The following is an 18110-nucleotide window of genomic DNA, read 5'->3' on the forward strand; positions in this document are numbered from 1 at the left end:
GCGATGGGGTGGAGAAGGGATGCTGCAAAAACTGTGATAGGACACTAGAGATCTCTTTGCACTGATTGGTTGGATAACAAGATTACATCAAACTTATTTAAATGAAACACTAAGGATGCAATGCACGGTGATGCATAGAGATATCGGATTGAATCGGACTAGAGATGCATAAGATTAATCGCGATTAATCTATAGCAGAATAAAAGTTTTTGTTTACATCATATGTGTGTGAACTGTGTATAATAATTTTATATATAAAAATATGCACACATGCATGTATAATTTTAAAAAATATATATATATTTATATATTAACTATTTTTATTTATAAATTATACATAAATATACAAATATATATAGACCGTTTCAGCAGTAACAACATAAGCAAGCGGCTGTCATGGTCCGCACGTAACTTCCAGTAAACTCCGCTAAGAATAAATAACAACAAAGTCCTTTAAACATAGTTTATTTATATAACAAGCAAAAAAACAACACATAGATTACCAATAAACCAAAACATTTGTTATTTTCAACGAGGCATTTGTTCAAGAGTTCAGTTTAGCAACTAGTCAGACCATTAAAAAAACGAAACCGGAAGTAAAGTTCGGATCCAGACGTGTATCGTGTCAGCGCATGTGCGTCCGATGAAACCGTCTATACACATGTAAACATTTCTTAAATATATACATGCATGTGTGTGCATTTATCTATACAAAGTTATTATACACACACACACACACACACACACACACATATATGATGTAAACAAAAACTTATATTCTGCTATAGATTAATCGCGATTAATCGCCATGCATCCCTAATTCGGGCCGTGTACGTAATAATCGTAACCGAATCGAATCATGAGGCCAGTGACGATTCACACCCCTAGAAACTACTGTGGCAGTCTAAAAATAGGTTAGAAAAAACAAACATGCTAAAAAAAAGGCTGAAATGTTTATTTACCATGTACCTTTATACTCAATAGCCGTAAAGACTTTATTGTACAATCCTTGTCCTTCACTGCCAATTCAGCTAACAACAGAACAGCAGATCACAGTGGAAGAATGCAGGCCCTAAAACGCCTCATAAAATGCTAAACTCAGATTTACAGGAGTCAGGTAAAAAATAGAGCCTTTACCAGCATCACGCCACAACAGAGGATGAAGTTTAACCACACGTAAAGCCGGTTGGAGATGTCGCGTTCATGAAATGTTAATATCTGGTTGGCTTTTGAAGTCACAGCACCATCAAAGCAGCCGAGCGTGGAGTCCACGGTCTGTGTATGTGTGTGTACGTTAACACACTCTGGCAGTCGCACAAGTATGTCCTGAGAGAGAGCCGGCGCAGGCACAAGTGTCACTAATATAAATGGTATGAGAAGCGAGCATTACTCAGGGCCGCCGCTCCGTGCCAGCGCTGCCATTTCAGCAGAGCTTTTCCAAAGTATACGGGCCGCTCGTGAGGAGGCAGTATGGAATTAAACTCCACGTAGACAAACAGCCAATGCATATTTCGAGTCTATTATGGGGAAGTTGTTGAGTTTTCCCCTCAAATCCCAAACTAATTTGTCATACGTGGACAAACAGGCAGAACAGAGCTTCATAACTTAGCGCTTATGTCAGAGCATAATGAGGTTTCGACAAATTAAGTTTTAAAGCGGACTAAATAGGGCTTGGAAATACAAGTGGTGCCTATTTATAAAAGGACTCGTAATTTTTCCTCAGGAGGAACCTTTTCATCTCAAGTTGGCACGTTAAAAGTTTTTTGATTATTCTCAAGTCAATGGAGCAAGAACGGGCCTTTGAAAAAAGCGACTTATTTGCTCGGCATAATTCAGCATCAAGACCAAATCGGAAGCGTGGAAACAGCGAGAGCGATGCTTGGCAAATGGCCGTTTACCTTTGAGATATGATTTTGTAGGCGTCAGGGAGGTAGCAGTTAATGTTTTCCATCTGGAACGGGTCAGCGTCGCAAATCTTGTCGTCTGTGCGGCCGTAGTTGGCGGTTTCTATCATGATGACATCACTCCCCGGGCAGCGGAGATCGATGGGGTAGCCCTCGCATGACAGCTCTCTGCGCACCAGGCCAAATGGTAAAGCTGCCCGACTGAAAGCTTTGGAAAAAGGAAATGAAAATTAGCTTTGACATCTTACAAGAAGAGAACGGTTTAGACATCAACAATATGGAATAGCAATAAGAAACATTTACTGCTGTCATTTGACAGGAACGTAAAAAGTATATATTACGGTAAGCTAAAACTATATATTAAGCTATAGCGTACACTAGTTTTTTTTCTGAACGTTTCATACGTGGCATTGATTGTGTCAACTGCAGCATTTCCTTGTTGTTTCTTGGTGATGTATTAATTGTGTAAATATAGTCTTTAATGAATGAAAACTTGTGGGACAAAAACAAGAAAAAAACAAACAATTGGCTTTAGGGCTTGTGTAAATGCAGCCTAATAGACCCATCACTGTCTATTATACTGTAAAAATTAAACAAACAACAATATTGGCAAGAAAATTAGAAAACCATTCACTGCTCTTAATGAATCGATTCGTTCTTTGTTATTGACTGTTTACTTGAATAATTACTTGAAATGAAAACGCTAGTGAGTGTAGTACTGCGGTACAAAGATAAGTTTGGTACGAGAAGCACAATTATTAACATTACTGATATAACAAAACTGATTTATTAAGATTGGCTTGTATATATGCTTGCCGGTTGAGATACTGGACTGTTTACAGAGTTTAGAGTAAGCTAAAAATTGGGATTTTAGTAGTTTATAAAAGACTAGCTTGATCTGAAATGTTTACATGTGTATATACATTTGTATATTATTTATGCATAATGTATATTATATATTAATTATATATATATATATATATATATATATATATATATATATATATATATATATATATATATATATATATATATATATATATATATATATATATATATATATACACATGTATTTTTTTTTTTTTTTTTTTTTTTTTATTATACATGCATGTGTGCATATTTATATATATATACTAGGGCTGGGTATCGATTCAGATATTCCAGATCTATTCGATTTCGATTCACAAGCTATCAAATTGATTCTATTTCGATTCTCGGTTCAATTTTTGATTCCAGTTCTCGAGCCGGTTTTTCTACTCGATTTTCGATTCAACTCAATGAATATAGATTTAATACAAATACAATATTAATAAAAAAGAATGACATGCTCGCCTCTTGCTTCTTGGTAACATTGCGCAAGGCAAAAAAGAGGGTGAAGAAGACTAGTAATTAGATTAACGTTAATCTTACGTTCGATGTTTGCAGAAATAAATATGAAAGAAAAAAATCGATTATGCTCTTTGAGAATCGATTTTGAATCAACCTTGTAAAAAAACGATGAATCGAAAAATCAATTTTTTTGTCCAGCCCTAATATATACATAATTATTATTCACAGTTCACACAAATATATGATGTACACAAAAACATTTATTCTGCAATAGATTAATCGCAATTAATCGTTATGCAACCCAACTTACGCAAATTCATACATATTTTACGAGCTGGCTAAGTCGTATGAATTCGTACGAAGTTAATCAAGCAAAAACTAACGATTATCATAAAAAACCCACTACTGAAACCCCACCCCTACCTCCACTCATAACTCCAACATCACAAAGGTCAAGGCAAATCGTACAAAAATATACAAATGTAGTCGTACGAATTAGCCACCTCGTAAAATACGTACGAATTGCTATGAGACAGCGTTGGAAAGACAGAAGACCCAGAAAGTCCAAAAGACTTGCATTAAAAGCAAGTTTACCAATCCAAGCCGTCATCTTTTTAAATTGTTAGTTCAAAGCTACTAAAAGGCATTTATGGTTGTAAAACTGATTTCTGCTAAATGATTACTAAGACGAAGACATAGCTCAGCTAGCTTTGTTAAGCCGTATTTGTCATAGATATGTATACATAAATTATGTAATTCAAACACTCCATACTGTATTTATAGTTCTGCCGTAAAAAATACATTTAAAGAACTAAATTTTATTTCTAAAATAACAGACCGCATCTCTACTATAATGTCACTACATTGTTCTTAAATTGTTTTTGCGCACTGTGCCCTTCCTTCCAGCATTATGAAGTAGATGGGTCAGCATTTTTTCCTGACTATATAACATGTTAACCCAAATATACATTAATGCTTCCTGACTGCCATAATGTGTAAAAGATCAGCAGATAAACGAGAAAACATTTACCCAATATGAAAATTATATGTTGATTTGCTTTGCATGCCCTCAAAAAGCCCATCATACTATATAATATAATGATAACGTGCCATGCAGAGGCTGTAGTTATGATGTCTGCCATACTTTCCTATGATGCATGGTTAAAGTTAGGGGTGATGTGAAGGATATTACTGACCAAAATTTGAAGCGATGTTTACTATTGACCTGTCACAGATTATATGTTTATATTTATCTGATATGCCGGGCACGTACAGAGCACTTTCGATTTTGTAAGAAAAATATCCATATTTCAAACTTGATGAACTGTAATAACTAGCTTCCGGTAACGCCGCCATCTTGGACTCCTGTGAAAATGACAGCAGTTATTATAGTTTATAAAGTTTAAAATATGGATATTTTTATTACAATATCGAATTGATTACCCGCAAAAGACCTTTACTATCATGTTGGAGCCATGTGGATTCCATCTGTGAAAGATGGATGCACATTTTTGGGCTTTAAAGCCTGAATTTGTTCACTGATCCCTGTTTTCTATTATAAGCTTGGAAGAGCAAGGACATTTACTAAAATACCTCAAAATGTGCTCATCTGAAAGATGATGGACATATGTATCTCAGATTGCTTGAGGGTGAGTAAATCATGGGGTAATTTTGATATTTGGCTGGAGTATCGGTTTATGTGCTTATACTAAGGCAGTTTAATAAAGACAAAACGTATAATAATAGCATTCTCATAATCGCATGTATTAACATAGGCCTGCATAACGATTAATCGCAACTAATCGTTTGCAGAATAAAAGTTTTTGTCATATCATATAGTGGTTGTCGACTGATATGGTTTGTTACGATACCGATATTAAGAAAGCTATATGGCCGATAGACTGATATAACACAAATGTTATTACAGTAAATAAGAGACAAACAGAACATTGGTAAAAGTAAAAATACATTTGTTATGCATAACATTTTACTGACCGAAAAAAGTAATAAAAAGGTCTAAATATCGGCCGATGTATTGGCCTCTGCGATATATTGTCCTGCCACTAATATTATATACAGTATGTTAAATTATGTATACAGTATATAAACAGATACTCAAACATGTATAATTTCAAGAAAAATATTTATATATGAAGTATTTATATTGACTGAAAACGATTAGTTGCGATTAATCGGTATGCAGCCCTACTTGGCTGAGTGATGCCATATGATTTCATTAAAAAATAGTCGCTTCAGGTCACACGTACGTCATGACAATAGCTTATCAATATTATTATCCACAGGTTCTTATAGAAAAGCACATCTTTATCAATCAATAACAACATACAGTTCATCACTGTGCATATCAACATAATCAAAATTTGAACTGTAAAGAAACAGTCCGTTTGTATCTTTCCTACAGTAGCACAAGTATTTGTGGATGAAATGGGAAGGAGGAGAGGGTGAGCGAGAAAGCATGAATCTCAGCAGCATGAAGTGTAATTTAATCTATTTTACAGTCGTACCGATCGAAACGGAGACTCGCCTGGAGTCCACACAGGACTAAAAAAATCTATATGTCGTGCTTCGCACATTTCAGTGCAGCCAAATAGCTGTGTTTGGGGAGAAATTTACTCTTTTTCTCAATTGTGTTCTGTTCAACAAATGATTCGGACACATTTGCGAAAGAAACAATAAAACGAAATACATGCAAGCTATATTTTTGGCACATTTACAATGTGACACAAAGAGAGATTGGGACAAGATGAAAGAATGAATTGAATTTGCTTTACCTGGAAGAGCTATATAGGCTCAATTTGTGAAAAGGCAAAAATAATGCAGTTGCTGTCTCTAAAAAAAAACTATTAAAAATATTTCAGGAATACTGTAGCCTAAACCTCTGATTTAAGTTTTAATTTACTACTCTATATATCACCAACGGCACATTCGGACATAATTTGTTATTATTCGAGGGATGATGCAAACTCTAATGCCCCGTGAATACTGTCAGACGGCGCAATTTTCTAATAATGATAAAAATGAACATCATCCTAACGTAGAAAAGCAATTTCCAAGAAATACAAATGCAATAAAAACTTTTTCTGCGCCACTAAAATGAACTAAAACTAAACCGATGTTGTAACCAATACAGACACATGAAATAAAAATAAAACTAGTGAAATTTTCAAAACTATAATAATATTGGACCAGATGTGCTTGTTTGTGATCAAAGCAAGAGTGACTACGGCATGCACTAACTCTCAATGATCACAGTTGTTAGCGGCAACATTTCATCCCAAGGGCTCCAGCTGCCAGTTTGTGTTTTTCTGCTCCGTGCTCCCCAATTAGCCTCTCTCAGCCTGTTGCCTTCATAAAAAACCCTGTACACTTTCTCATATTGCCATTCACTCGCAGCTCTGTCATGCAACCAACTACCCAACTCGTTTAGCAGCTGAACGCTAATTACCCCTGCGTGGTCCTGGCGCTGCTTCAAGTCTGTGCCAGCGGATTTAATGCTGCTGATGTAGAAGTTCGGATGTTATTGAGAAAATAACACTATGCCACGTCACGCTGACGCTACAGCAAACCCTGCCAAATATAATCACTTTTTTAATATCAAGAACCTTCATTCAGGGAAAATCAATATGGGTTATTTCATGGATTGTGCCAATACTAAGATATTGGGAGCCCGGTGGGCAATACAATACCAATATGCATGAATAATACAATATCTTTATGCAATTTAAAGATCCCACATGGGGTTTAAATTGGGCATTTTATCACAACACTGTATAATATCAATAATTCTCTTAGCCAGTGATACAATATTTATCAATAACTCAAAAATTGCGTCCAACAAGAGAGACAATAAGACTTTCACTGTTTGGTTTTTAAATGACACTATTGTTTTGTTGTTACATCGTGGTGCACATGCAGATGGTACAAGTGAGCATGTTTTATTCGATCCAAAATGATGTGGAGTTTCCAAAATAAACATTTTGGAACACCTTTTTTATCAAATTAAATACATATATCTCAAAACGCACATTATACATTGATTAGACTGTCGGCAGGTTTTAGAGCTGATGCTAAGTGAAAAATCATTAAGCACATAATTCATTACAAGTTTAAAGTTTACCTTTATTCACATCTGGCATATTGTCGATTTAAGGCCACACCAAAATGATTGCAACCTTATGCAATCCATGTGACCCATTTTATGTTCAATTCTATGTGTGAGTATCTGAAATAAAGTAGATTGCATGAAACGTATGGATTTTTCAAATGAAAATGTAATATAACACTGCCCTGTGGTCTAGTTTACATTAACACCTGTATGCCCTGAGCAATTCCAGCATTATGGATTTGACATTTGCAGTCAAGACTTAAAATATAAATTCTAACAGAATGCATTACCATTATATTAAACCATCTGTTTATATTTTCCTAAATCGAGTCCAGACTTCATAAAAATATCAGTCTATACCCGCAAGTTTTATGTTTTAGATGAAGGAAACATGAATGCGTTGTGGATGTGACCAAAAAAAAAACACATTTTGGGGAGACAGGAATTCTGTAAATAAAAAAAAAAACAAATCAGAAGCATAATACCCAAAAAAATGGAGAAGGGACGACTTTTTAAAGAACATATAATATTTAAATTGTGTATGCACATTTATGAGGAAGAAACAACATCATGGATGTGACATTTTTTTAAATTTGCACTTACTTAAATATGGAAAATAATAGGGCTGGTCGATTATGGGCAAAATCATAATCATCATGATTATTAACACGATTACAGTGACTTTGAAAATATGGATTTATTTAACCTTTTTTTCTATTAAGTGTTGCAATAAGCTACGTATGTCAAAGCAGTAGTGCCTTCGAAGTGCCTTACATACACATTGGTCAAGCAGCACGCAATTTATATTTTAATTGCACAATAATTGTTTTACCTCAATTATCTTGTTTTTGTTTGAATCAAAAATTGAAATAAAAAAAACATAATTGCACAGCCATATAAAATAGTGATTTTTTTTTAAACATTAACAAAGACTTTACATGGGTATTTAATAGCGGTGTAAATCAGACAGTTCATTACGATGCAATACAAAATCTTTTTTTTTTCCCGCCAGCGATGCGATTTTTGCTGCTATATCAAACGCTTCTTCGATGTGATTACAATTTGATCTGATTAAATTAATTTATCGATATTTTAATATTATGTGCCTAGTTAAGTAGTTACATTTTTACTTACAAATGCAACCAAAATATATAACATGAACATTTAATACTTTTATTAATAACAAAAATAAAAAAAATTAAATAAAGAAAAATTAATAATGAGGGGCAAAATGTCACATAAAATTAAGCTTATGATGGTAACAGTCAAAGTATTTCAGTATTTTGTGCCAAAATATGCAGTAGTGACAATCACTAAGGTAGTTGTAAATTGAAAATAGTTTTTTCGCTGCTACAACCCCTTTGTTGCTGCATCGCATTCACTTGCTGACGCTAGCAGATGAAAATAAACAGAAATATGCACGAAATAAGGAATGAGGACATAGAGAGTGTCAAAATAATAGTACCTCAAATTGATTTTTTATGTGTGGCATCGATGCATCGGATTGTTAGAAATAAAACCGATGTATTGATCCACATCAATGTATTGTTACACCCCTAGTATTTAAACCACCAAAAATTGCCATCTAAAATATCAGTATAGTTAAAATCTTAACTTTTCATGGAAAGGTTGACATTTGCACGGAATTGGCCACCTATAAAACCACAGAGACTGGATTAAAACTATACTACTTGCTGTTTGGACCCTCACTTATCTAATTTGTCTGTGTATTGGCACCATAATTAAATTAGAGTACAAACAACCAAAGATAACAACACAGAAATTCATTCAAATATTGTGATTATACTGTGAGGATTTAAAGGATCACAAAAATATTTATCAGTTTGAGCATTTCATTATTCTCCACAAATTTACAAAAACTCAAACAAAAAATGTCATTATCAAAGACAGCTAGCGTGTGACTACAGAAGATTTAGTTGCGTACTTTTATTGTATAATTACACCGTTAACTTTAAAAGTTTAAAACTAATCCAGAAGGTTCAGCCCCAGATATAAATCACGAAGGTCTAGATGTAGCCTTGCAGAGCTTGTTGGTGGGTCAGTTAATCACAGTATGTTTTAAATACCGTGCAGAAAGAGGGAGAACATGTTTCTGTGGCTTTTCAAACAAGCTGTACATTCGGTCTTTGCATGCCCCGAGGCCGCCGCACTAGCTCTCTACCTTAACCACAGAAGCTACGTGCATCCATCAAATGTATGTGGTCTGCTCACAAACAACTGTCAACAGAGCGTCCAGAAATTGATGAGGTCTGCTTCTAGAGGGCTGGCCAACCCCCTGCACAAGACGCCCGTTTCAGGGGCCCGGGAGGAAGGAGTAAACTGTTAAATCAATACAAGGAATTGGTAGTCTATCTGGAACTGAACCTGGAAACCAGGGAGCTAATTACAAACCCATCCAGAACTCGAAGCCCTGCGGTCAACACACTCCTCACTTCCAAATATGTTCTGCCTTAGCAAAACCAATACTTTCCCAACGTGAACTATTTTCAATTACGTCAATAAAAAGAAACAAAGAACAGAGATGAGAAATTTTCAGGAGTGTCTTTTTGTCATTTTTCATTGCAGGATTGTTTGGCCTTAATGATGATATTTGATAAGAATTTGACATGAAAATTCACACATGTTTCACGAGTTTCGCATTCATGTCTCATAAAAAACGTCACGAGCCGCCACTGACCACAACATGGCCAAACTTTAAAGCAAATTATCTAAAACAGTGGAAATATACAACTACTGAAAAAATTAAGAGACCACTCCAGTTTTGACTTTAATCATCATTTCTAGATGTTTTGTGTCCATTTCAGTCCACTGTCTATTGAATTTCAACAAAAGTAAACCTCAGGAGTGACAAAGTCACCAAACAGCAAATGTAAAAGACTGAGAGCATGACATGACCCATGAAAGATGTTACTAAAAACATTAGTATTTTGTTGTCGAGAAATTAATTTGAACTTGTTTTCTCTGCAGTATTGAAGATCGGAAAACACTGCATTATTTTGACCATGTTTTCGCAATATAAATTTTCAGTAAATAAATGCAAATAAAAACATAATTTTTATTACGAGTTTGGCAGAAATATTGTCTGTAATTGATAGAATTAAACCAAAATTATCATTTTACTTAAACACATACCTATAAATAGTAAATCTATAAAAAATGAAAGGGACCATTTATTTATTTTTAGGGCTGCAACTATTAAAAATGCCTCTGAAATCGATTTTGAATAGATTCTGTGTTTCATGCACAGCTTGTGCGTGTACTACGGCATTTGGTCAGTAGGAAGTCCCTATCAATCTAAAATCTGAATGATGAGTCGGAGTCATTTATAACGTGCATTTAAAAAAGCAACACCCGTTAAGCAAACTCATTCAAAATATTCTTTATTATCATGAAAATACCTGAAACAATTTGAAGAACAGCGATATAAATATTCCTGGAATAGTGTTTGTAATGCTACTTCTTCTCTGGCACGAAGGGAGTTTCTGCACGAGAGCGCCCTCTGCCTTTTGGATGTGCCGGGATTTCACCGTAATTTGTTAAAATTCATTCATTGAGAAAACGCACATTTGCACGATTGATCCTTGCAGCCATATTTATTTATTTTTTATAAATTTTTCGCAGCTGTATGTGCATGTATATGTATGTATTTCTCCTAAAGGGGGTCGCACACCAGCCGCGCAGCTCAGCGTCGCGTCTAGGACAACTCGGAGGTATTGTAAACCAGAAGTGCACATTAAATAGTGCGAGCTTCGTCAGATAGCGTCTACTTCAAAATGCATAATATACATTAACAGCCAATGTTAATCGTTAAAGGAATAGTCTACTCATTTTCAATATTAAAATATGTTATTACCCTAACTAAGAATTGTTGATACATCCCTCTATCATCTGTGTGCGTGCACGTAAGCGCTGGAGCGCGCTGCGATGCTTCGATAGCATTTAGCTTAGCCCCATTCATTAAACTGTACCATTTAGAGATAAAGTTGGAAGTGACCAAACACATCAACGTTTTTCCTATTTAAGATGAGTAGTTATACAAGCAAGTTTGGTGGTACAAAATAAAACGTAGCGCTTTCCTAAGCGGATTTAAAAGAGGAACTATATTTTATGGCGTAATAGCACTTTTGGGAGTACTTCGCTTAGAAAAGCGCTACGTTTTATTTTGTACCACCAAACTTGCTCGTATAACTACTCGTCTTAAATAGGAAAAACGTTGATGTGTTTGGTCACTTCTAACTTTATCTCTAAATGGTACAATTGAATGAATGGGGCTAAGCTAAATGCTATCGAAGCGTCACAGCGCGCTCCAGCGCTTACGTGCATGCACACAGATGATAGAGGGATGTATCAACAATTCTTAGTTAAGGTAATAACATATTTTAATATTGAAAATGAGTAGACTATTCCTTTAATGATTTGGGACAAATATAATGTTATTTAATGTTAAACTATGTGAGTGGCGCGACATGGATTTGAGCAACTTCCTGAGTCGTAGCTGGCCGCCACGGACAGGCGCCACGTGTTGGCGCAGGTGTGCGTATACTCATAGAAAGCAATGTGTTCGAGTTTTTTAGAACGGCGCGGCGCTGAGCGGCGCGTCCTGTGTGTGACCCCCTTAAGAGTAACACTCACAATAAATAGTACACCATAAGATCAAACATTTTTTAATTTAGTTTTAATTTCACAGTAACTTCAAATTCTGTAACGGGATGAGGAATGATGTAATGCTTCATGACTTCACTGCACCTGACGGGATTCAAAGAGGATTGTGAGGATATGATAATATAAGTTAATATTATTCAAGATGCCTGCACAGTCTTGATTATGTCAGCTAAAAAGTTGTTTAGGAAGCCAAAAAAGTTGTTATATTTCAAAACTCTGAAAACTTTTTCCTCTCTTCGGAATAACCTAAACATTTATAAAGAACACAGGGTTCAGTTTATCTTTAGAGAAAAAACTATATGTCATCTAATATGTAGTCTGATAGTGTTATAGTCTAAAAAATGGGACTTGTCTCTCTTACTGGCTCCCTAGAGTAACTATTTATTTTCAAGTGGCACAGTTTTTCAAACTCACCTATATGTCTCAGCAAAATTCAGTCTAGATTTACATCAAAGCTGAGGAGAAAGACACAGTCATCCTTAACAAGGCTGCCACAGCTTGCGCCTCCTTATCTTACTTTCCCTTTTAAATTAAATCACGTTAAGGGGGCATCCAAGGCGGTAAACAATATTACATGGAATGTTCGATTGTATTGCCATGGCAACACCTCTAGCCGGAGCGTAATTGGATGTGATCCCGTTATCCTTGGTTTTGTTAACATGGAATCTTTTCAGGCATTCTGGTCAGCGCTGGGAAAAGTTGCTTTTCTTATGTGCCTACCCGACACCCTCCTCGGGCTCGCCACAGGGCTCAAGCAAGCAGCAACCAATGCCGTCGCACAACATGACAATTTTCGCACGACTCTCTTTGCTGTTGGTCGACAGAAGGTAATTTGCAGGAAAGATCCCCTTTATAATACAAATTTTGTTTACTATCAACACCCATGAAATTGGATGTGGCACTATAGCCCAGATGATTGCATTTTGAAAAAAGGAAAACAAATGCCATGTACTGCAGTTCTCGTTCATAGATCTCAAGGTATCAGATAACAACCCAGTCTCACACCCATGGCGTCAATATTTGACGACACTTGACCATGCGTCAATATGTTGACGCGGAGGGTATACCTTTCGCGTCATTTTTTGACGAACTGGGGACTTCAATACTATTACGTCCGTTGCATTCTCTTTTCCTATTTTCTTACCATTTTCGCGTCGGTTTAGGGTTAGATTTACATAATGACATCCCTACCCAAACCTAACTCTAACCCCAACGCCAGGTGACAACTGTTTAATTTCGCGTACCTAACTCCAACCCCAACGCCAGGTGACAACTGTTTAATTTCGCGTACACTGTTTAATTTTGCGTAATCTAACCCTAAACCGACGCGAAATGGTTTGAAAATAGGAAAAGAGAATGCAACGGACGTAATAGTATTGAAGTCCCCAGTTCGTCAAAAAATGACGCGAAAGGTATACCCTCCGCGTCAACATATTGACGCATGGTCAAGTGTCGTCAAATATTGACGCCATGGGTGTGAGACTGTGTTACAGATAACTACCACTAGTACGTCAAACATGTCACTCCAGCTTTACCGGCCACACTGCCCAGTAACAAACCAACACGAACCCGTCATTTTTCATCTGACATCTTGTTTGACGTTAACAATTTCAAACCTTTCCGACTTCCTTCAACGAAAGATTTCGGCTCAGTGACCATATGGGCTGGAAACCACCACGGCTACCGAGCAAACAAGTGTGCAAAGCTGATCCGAACAGGAGGTCTGGGCGTCGGGTGATGCTTGTCACCCTCTATTAACGCAGCTTTGATTGGCTTTTGTGGCTGTGGAAACAGAAAACAGCTGCATGCAAATCTAACACACTCCCCCTCGGCCAGCCTCCATTGTATCCCAGACCCAAGCCTCCACGGGGAATTTCTCAGAGAGAGAGGCGGGAGGAGAAAGGGAGGGTGTCACCTTTAGAAAAGTAAGAGAGGCCCCACAGCGGAGCCAGCAGGGACTTCTCGAGTCCACTTGTCTTTTTTGTGATTTTGTTCCCAGTATTATCGCCCGCCAAATGTCTTTCGAAGAAAAGAAAAATGTGCGACCAAAGCACAACTGCTTCTTATGTGTCCATAATCCAATATACAGAGCAATGCAGGGCTTACTGTTCTGTAGGCACATCCAGAGTTAAAGTCAAGATTTTCCAAAGGACTTTCCTGGAAAGGGGGGCACGCAAGCGAAATAATTCTTTTAACATCTGAACAGTGCTTTTCTTTTCATAGTTTTGTTTCTTTCGTCTTGGCATGCAGCCACTATGTTACTTTGTGGTAGACACAAGACAGTGAACAGTGCGACACAAATTTCGCAACAATAAAAGTTTCTTTTATTTGTATTTATATGAAGCTCGCAGCATCCAAGACTTCATTTACTTTCTTAATTGCATGTTCCTCATATTTCCGTTTCTGGTATTAACGAAACCCTTAAACTCTTTAGCTTACAAGATTTTAAAAAAATGCCTTAGCAATTAGGGCTGCATAACGATTAATCGTGACTAATCGATTTAGAAAGTTTCATTTACATTATATTATATATAAATACTTAATATATGAATATATTTTTCTTAAAATGATACATGCATGTGTATTTATATATACATAATTATACACACACACATATGATGTAAACAAAAACTTTTATTCTGCAAACGATTAATCGTTCTATTAAGCTTTGTTTATAGTCGCGCTTTGGTCCGCAACGCGAGCCTCCGCTGATCGTGTGCGCGTCTCAACAAACGGACGAACGCACTCTCTGTTGCACTATTCTTTGAACCACCAGGGGGCGACACAAACAATCAAGTCAAAAACAAACACAAAGAAGAGGATAGAAGTTGTCGTCGGCTGGAACAACCCTGGTGCTTCTAACATCAGAACTTGATATATAAATATGAAAATACATGAACAAAACACCAATCTCTTAAATATGTCTTTATTAAACATTATCATTTCATTAACGTTTTTACTAAACAACCAGTACAGACATCTTAAGCTTTGTATTTTATTCCTCGTCCTTTATTCAATACAGATATAAGTCAAAATTCTGAATCATATGTAAAAGAATTTGTGTGTTAAACTGCAAAGTTTCCATACTTTACTTCCAGAGTATCAGATAAATAGTATATGCATTGTTTTGCATGGATTGATCAAAGAGATACGTCACAGGCTTGCCTGCTCGTACAGAATCGCCTCGATTTTTTTCCGAACACGCACGACCGCCCACTCCACGTTGACGTCATTTTTGCCGCGCGCACCAACATGCCCGTGCGGACGGGTCAAGTATAAACGTAGCTTTAGCAATCTTTGCAATTTGACATCATCAAGGGCACAAAGGCTATTGGATTACGTTAACCAATGACCAAAAACTAGTTTAGCTCCATTCGGGTACGAAAGCTATAAATTGATCCTTGTTCCTGTAGCTAAGTTGGTAGAACATTGTGCTGGCAACACATTATGAATCTACAATGAGTTATGAATGCTGCCCCATGTTTACTTAAAAGTAGTTGATTTCACATTCAGTACGGCTTCTACGTGTCGTTTGTCAAATATAGACACTAAGTCGTGAAATGCCTGCAGTAATATGTGCAAAGAAATGTGCTCAGCATTGGCGAGCTACTTAAGAAACTGGAGGGGAACAATAAATCCCGACAGACAAAACCAACCTTCAGAGCTTTGCTATTGGTAACTCCAGCCTGCCATATTTGCATTCGAAAGCCCCAAAAACTCGGAGAGTCCATTTACTCCGGTCTGATCTTCTCCCAACCACGCTTACGTGCCTCTAACAATAGCCTTATTTCAAGTTCCTGGATGGTGATTTGTATTCAGGACAAAGCCCTTTCATCCACTTCATATAGCTACTGTAGGTTCCCCCAATCTTTTTCCCTCAAGACTGCTGGAGAAAAGCTGCATGCTGGGCACGACGGTTCAGTCCTCAGGAAAGGAATTTTTATTTTTTCCCTGGTTCACTAAAGTTAACCGTGATAAATACATTGCCAAGGTAGGAGCGTACGTATGGTTTCGAGCCCAGCCATGGTCTGGAATTTAGCCCCTGATCCTTTCTTCTGGCTGCAGTGCAAACACATTAACACCGGCCTTAACCTCACATGATCCTCAACTGAATCAGCTGGAACAAACCAATGGACCTAAAAATACTGCTCTAAAAAACGACTTGTTAATTAATGAAATGTACAAAATTAACAAAAACATTGTCAGCCCTTGATGGTGTGTGCTCAAAGCCAAGACCTCTATATGAGCTATATATGTAATTTCATTAAAGTGAGGTGCACTTTTAGGTGCTAAAAAACAACGTTATTTTGTGTATTTGGTATAATGCAATGCGTTTATGGGTTCATGGTTATAAAACACATTATTTTCCACATATTGTACATTTTTTGTAGCTCCAGATTTCACTCTCACTGATTTTGTACCAGAAAGACAGCTAATCTGTACATTGCCATTTGCCTGAATATCGGGAATGTGACGCTCCTTACCATGTTTAAAAGATTCGCTCACAATGCAATGCTAACCGGAGTTAAAGCGAAACCAGACAAGTCTGCGTAATATTTCTCTACGAGCTCCCCCTAGTGTCTGAAAGTAAATGCTTTCAAACACACTGTCGTAAAAACGAACTGTTGTCCCTCCCCCTCGGAAGCAAGTTTATCAGCTTATTTCCAATCCAGTTATGTATTTCTTCCGTCAAGGGTTTTTGATGCTTCTTCCCCGGCTCTGCCATTTGCAACAATCCCTAGCCGTGTTTAGCTCGCCTGCCTTTGTTGTTTTCTGTAAAGTGATCCTGCTTCTCGCGATATCTGAGACTTTGCGAGACTGAAGGACACCGGGTCGGATACAGCGAACTTGCAAGTGGGGTATTCTTCCTACAGACGGTAGGGGCGGGTGAGAGAGTCTTCATTCGTCCGGTAATGAGTCATTTAACCATATACCGTCTTACGAAGATGATTTATTAACATAAAAATGCTGCCTTGTGTCCCTTTACCTTACAGGCTGTGAGTCCGAAGCCGGAGGAATTATGATATTGTCGGTCTTGTCCACATCACCAATCCTAGGAAGTAAACTGTTGCCTACAATCCATGTGTTTGTTGTATAGTCCAAGAAAAGAGATTAACGTTGGAGACAATAACTCGCGGTTGGTATAATAATGTTTACAACACAACATATAGAGGGAGTTTTGTGGACAAGGCTTATCCTAGTCCCAGACAAAAATGTCCTTCCTAAATGTCCTAATATATAGGCCTAGTCCTGGGTTAATTTAAACCCTGTCTGGGAAACCACCTCTTAGGGTTTTATATCACATGTAATTTGAACACAAACATAAGGGCTTTTCACACCTGAAATTGGTAACCCTGGGTTATTCTAAACCCAGGGTTAACGGAATCCTGGGTTATTTTTTTCATGTTTCACACTGTTCAAACTTAACCAGGGGTTAAGAGATAACCCTGGGTATTCATTATTTGACGTTTCACACTGTGCATTCCTAAACCCTGGGTCATGAGTCTCCAACCCAGTTTCAACACACCTGTCTGTAATTATCAAGCCTTGATTAGCTACTTAAGCTGTGTTTAATTAGGGTCATAACATTGTAACCCTGCTTCGTTTCACACTGCATGCGTTTGGCACCACAATGCGGGGTTAACACCACAAATGCGGTGCTAACCCTGCTCCAGAGCAGGGTTTCATAACCCTGCAAACACCGCTTTCAAATTACAGGTGTGAAACGTTCCTTAACCCAGGGTTAAAAGCAGGGTTTAGAATGAAGATAACCCAGGGTTAAGCGCAGTGTGAAAACCCCTATAATGTGTAAAAGTAAACATTTCACATGTGCAGAAATCTCAGCAGCAAGAACTGACCTCTTAAAAATAATCAATACTCTCATTCTCTATGATCGTTTTACTCAATTCTATATTAACAGACCACCTGACCTTTAACATTATAAGCAACCACCCCTCGCACATAAACCGCCATCACAGGCAGTGAGTGTTTTCATTTAGAGAGGTGAATAAAAATAAAGCACATACTCAGACTCCTCAAAGGATTAAAGAGGTAATTTACAATAAAAC

General features: G+C 37.1%; 1 protein-coding gene across 6 annotated transcripts in view; it reads right to left on the reverse strand.

Annotated features, from left to right (window-relative positions):
* LOC129443133 (adhesion G protein-coupled receptor L2) overlaps window positions 1-18110 on the reverse strand; it is a 160770-nt gene that overhangs the window by 98759 nt on the left and 43901 nt on the right. For all 6 annotated transcript variants that reach the window (XM_055203557.2, XM_055203555.2, XM_055203556.2 and 3 more), the window contains exon 3: window positions 1899-2112. In XM_055203557.2, coding sequence (XP_055059532.2) covers window positions 1899-2112 — 214 coding nt within the window. The remainder of the gene's footprint in view (window positions 1-1898; window positions 2113-18110) is intronic.

The sequence above is a fragment of the Misgurnus anguillicaudatus genome, unplaced genomic scaffold (assembly GCF_027580225.2).
Source record: "Misgurnus anguillicaudatus unplaced genomic scaffold, ASM2758022v2 HiC_scaffold_26, whole genome shotgun sequence".
Classification (NCBI taxonomy): domain Eukaryota; kingdom Metazoa; phylum Chordata; class Actinopteri; order Cypriniformes; family Cobitidae; genus Misgurnus; species Misgurnus anguillicaudatus.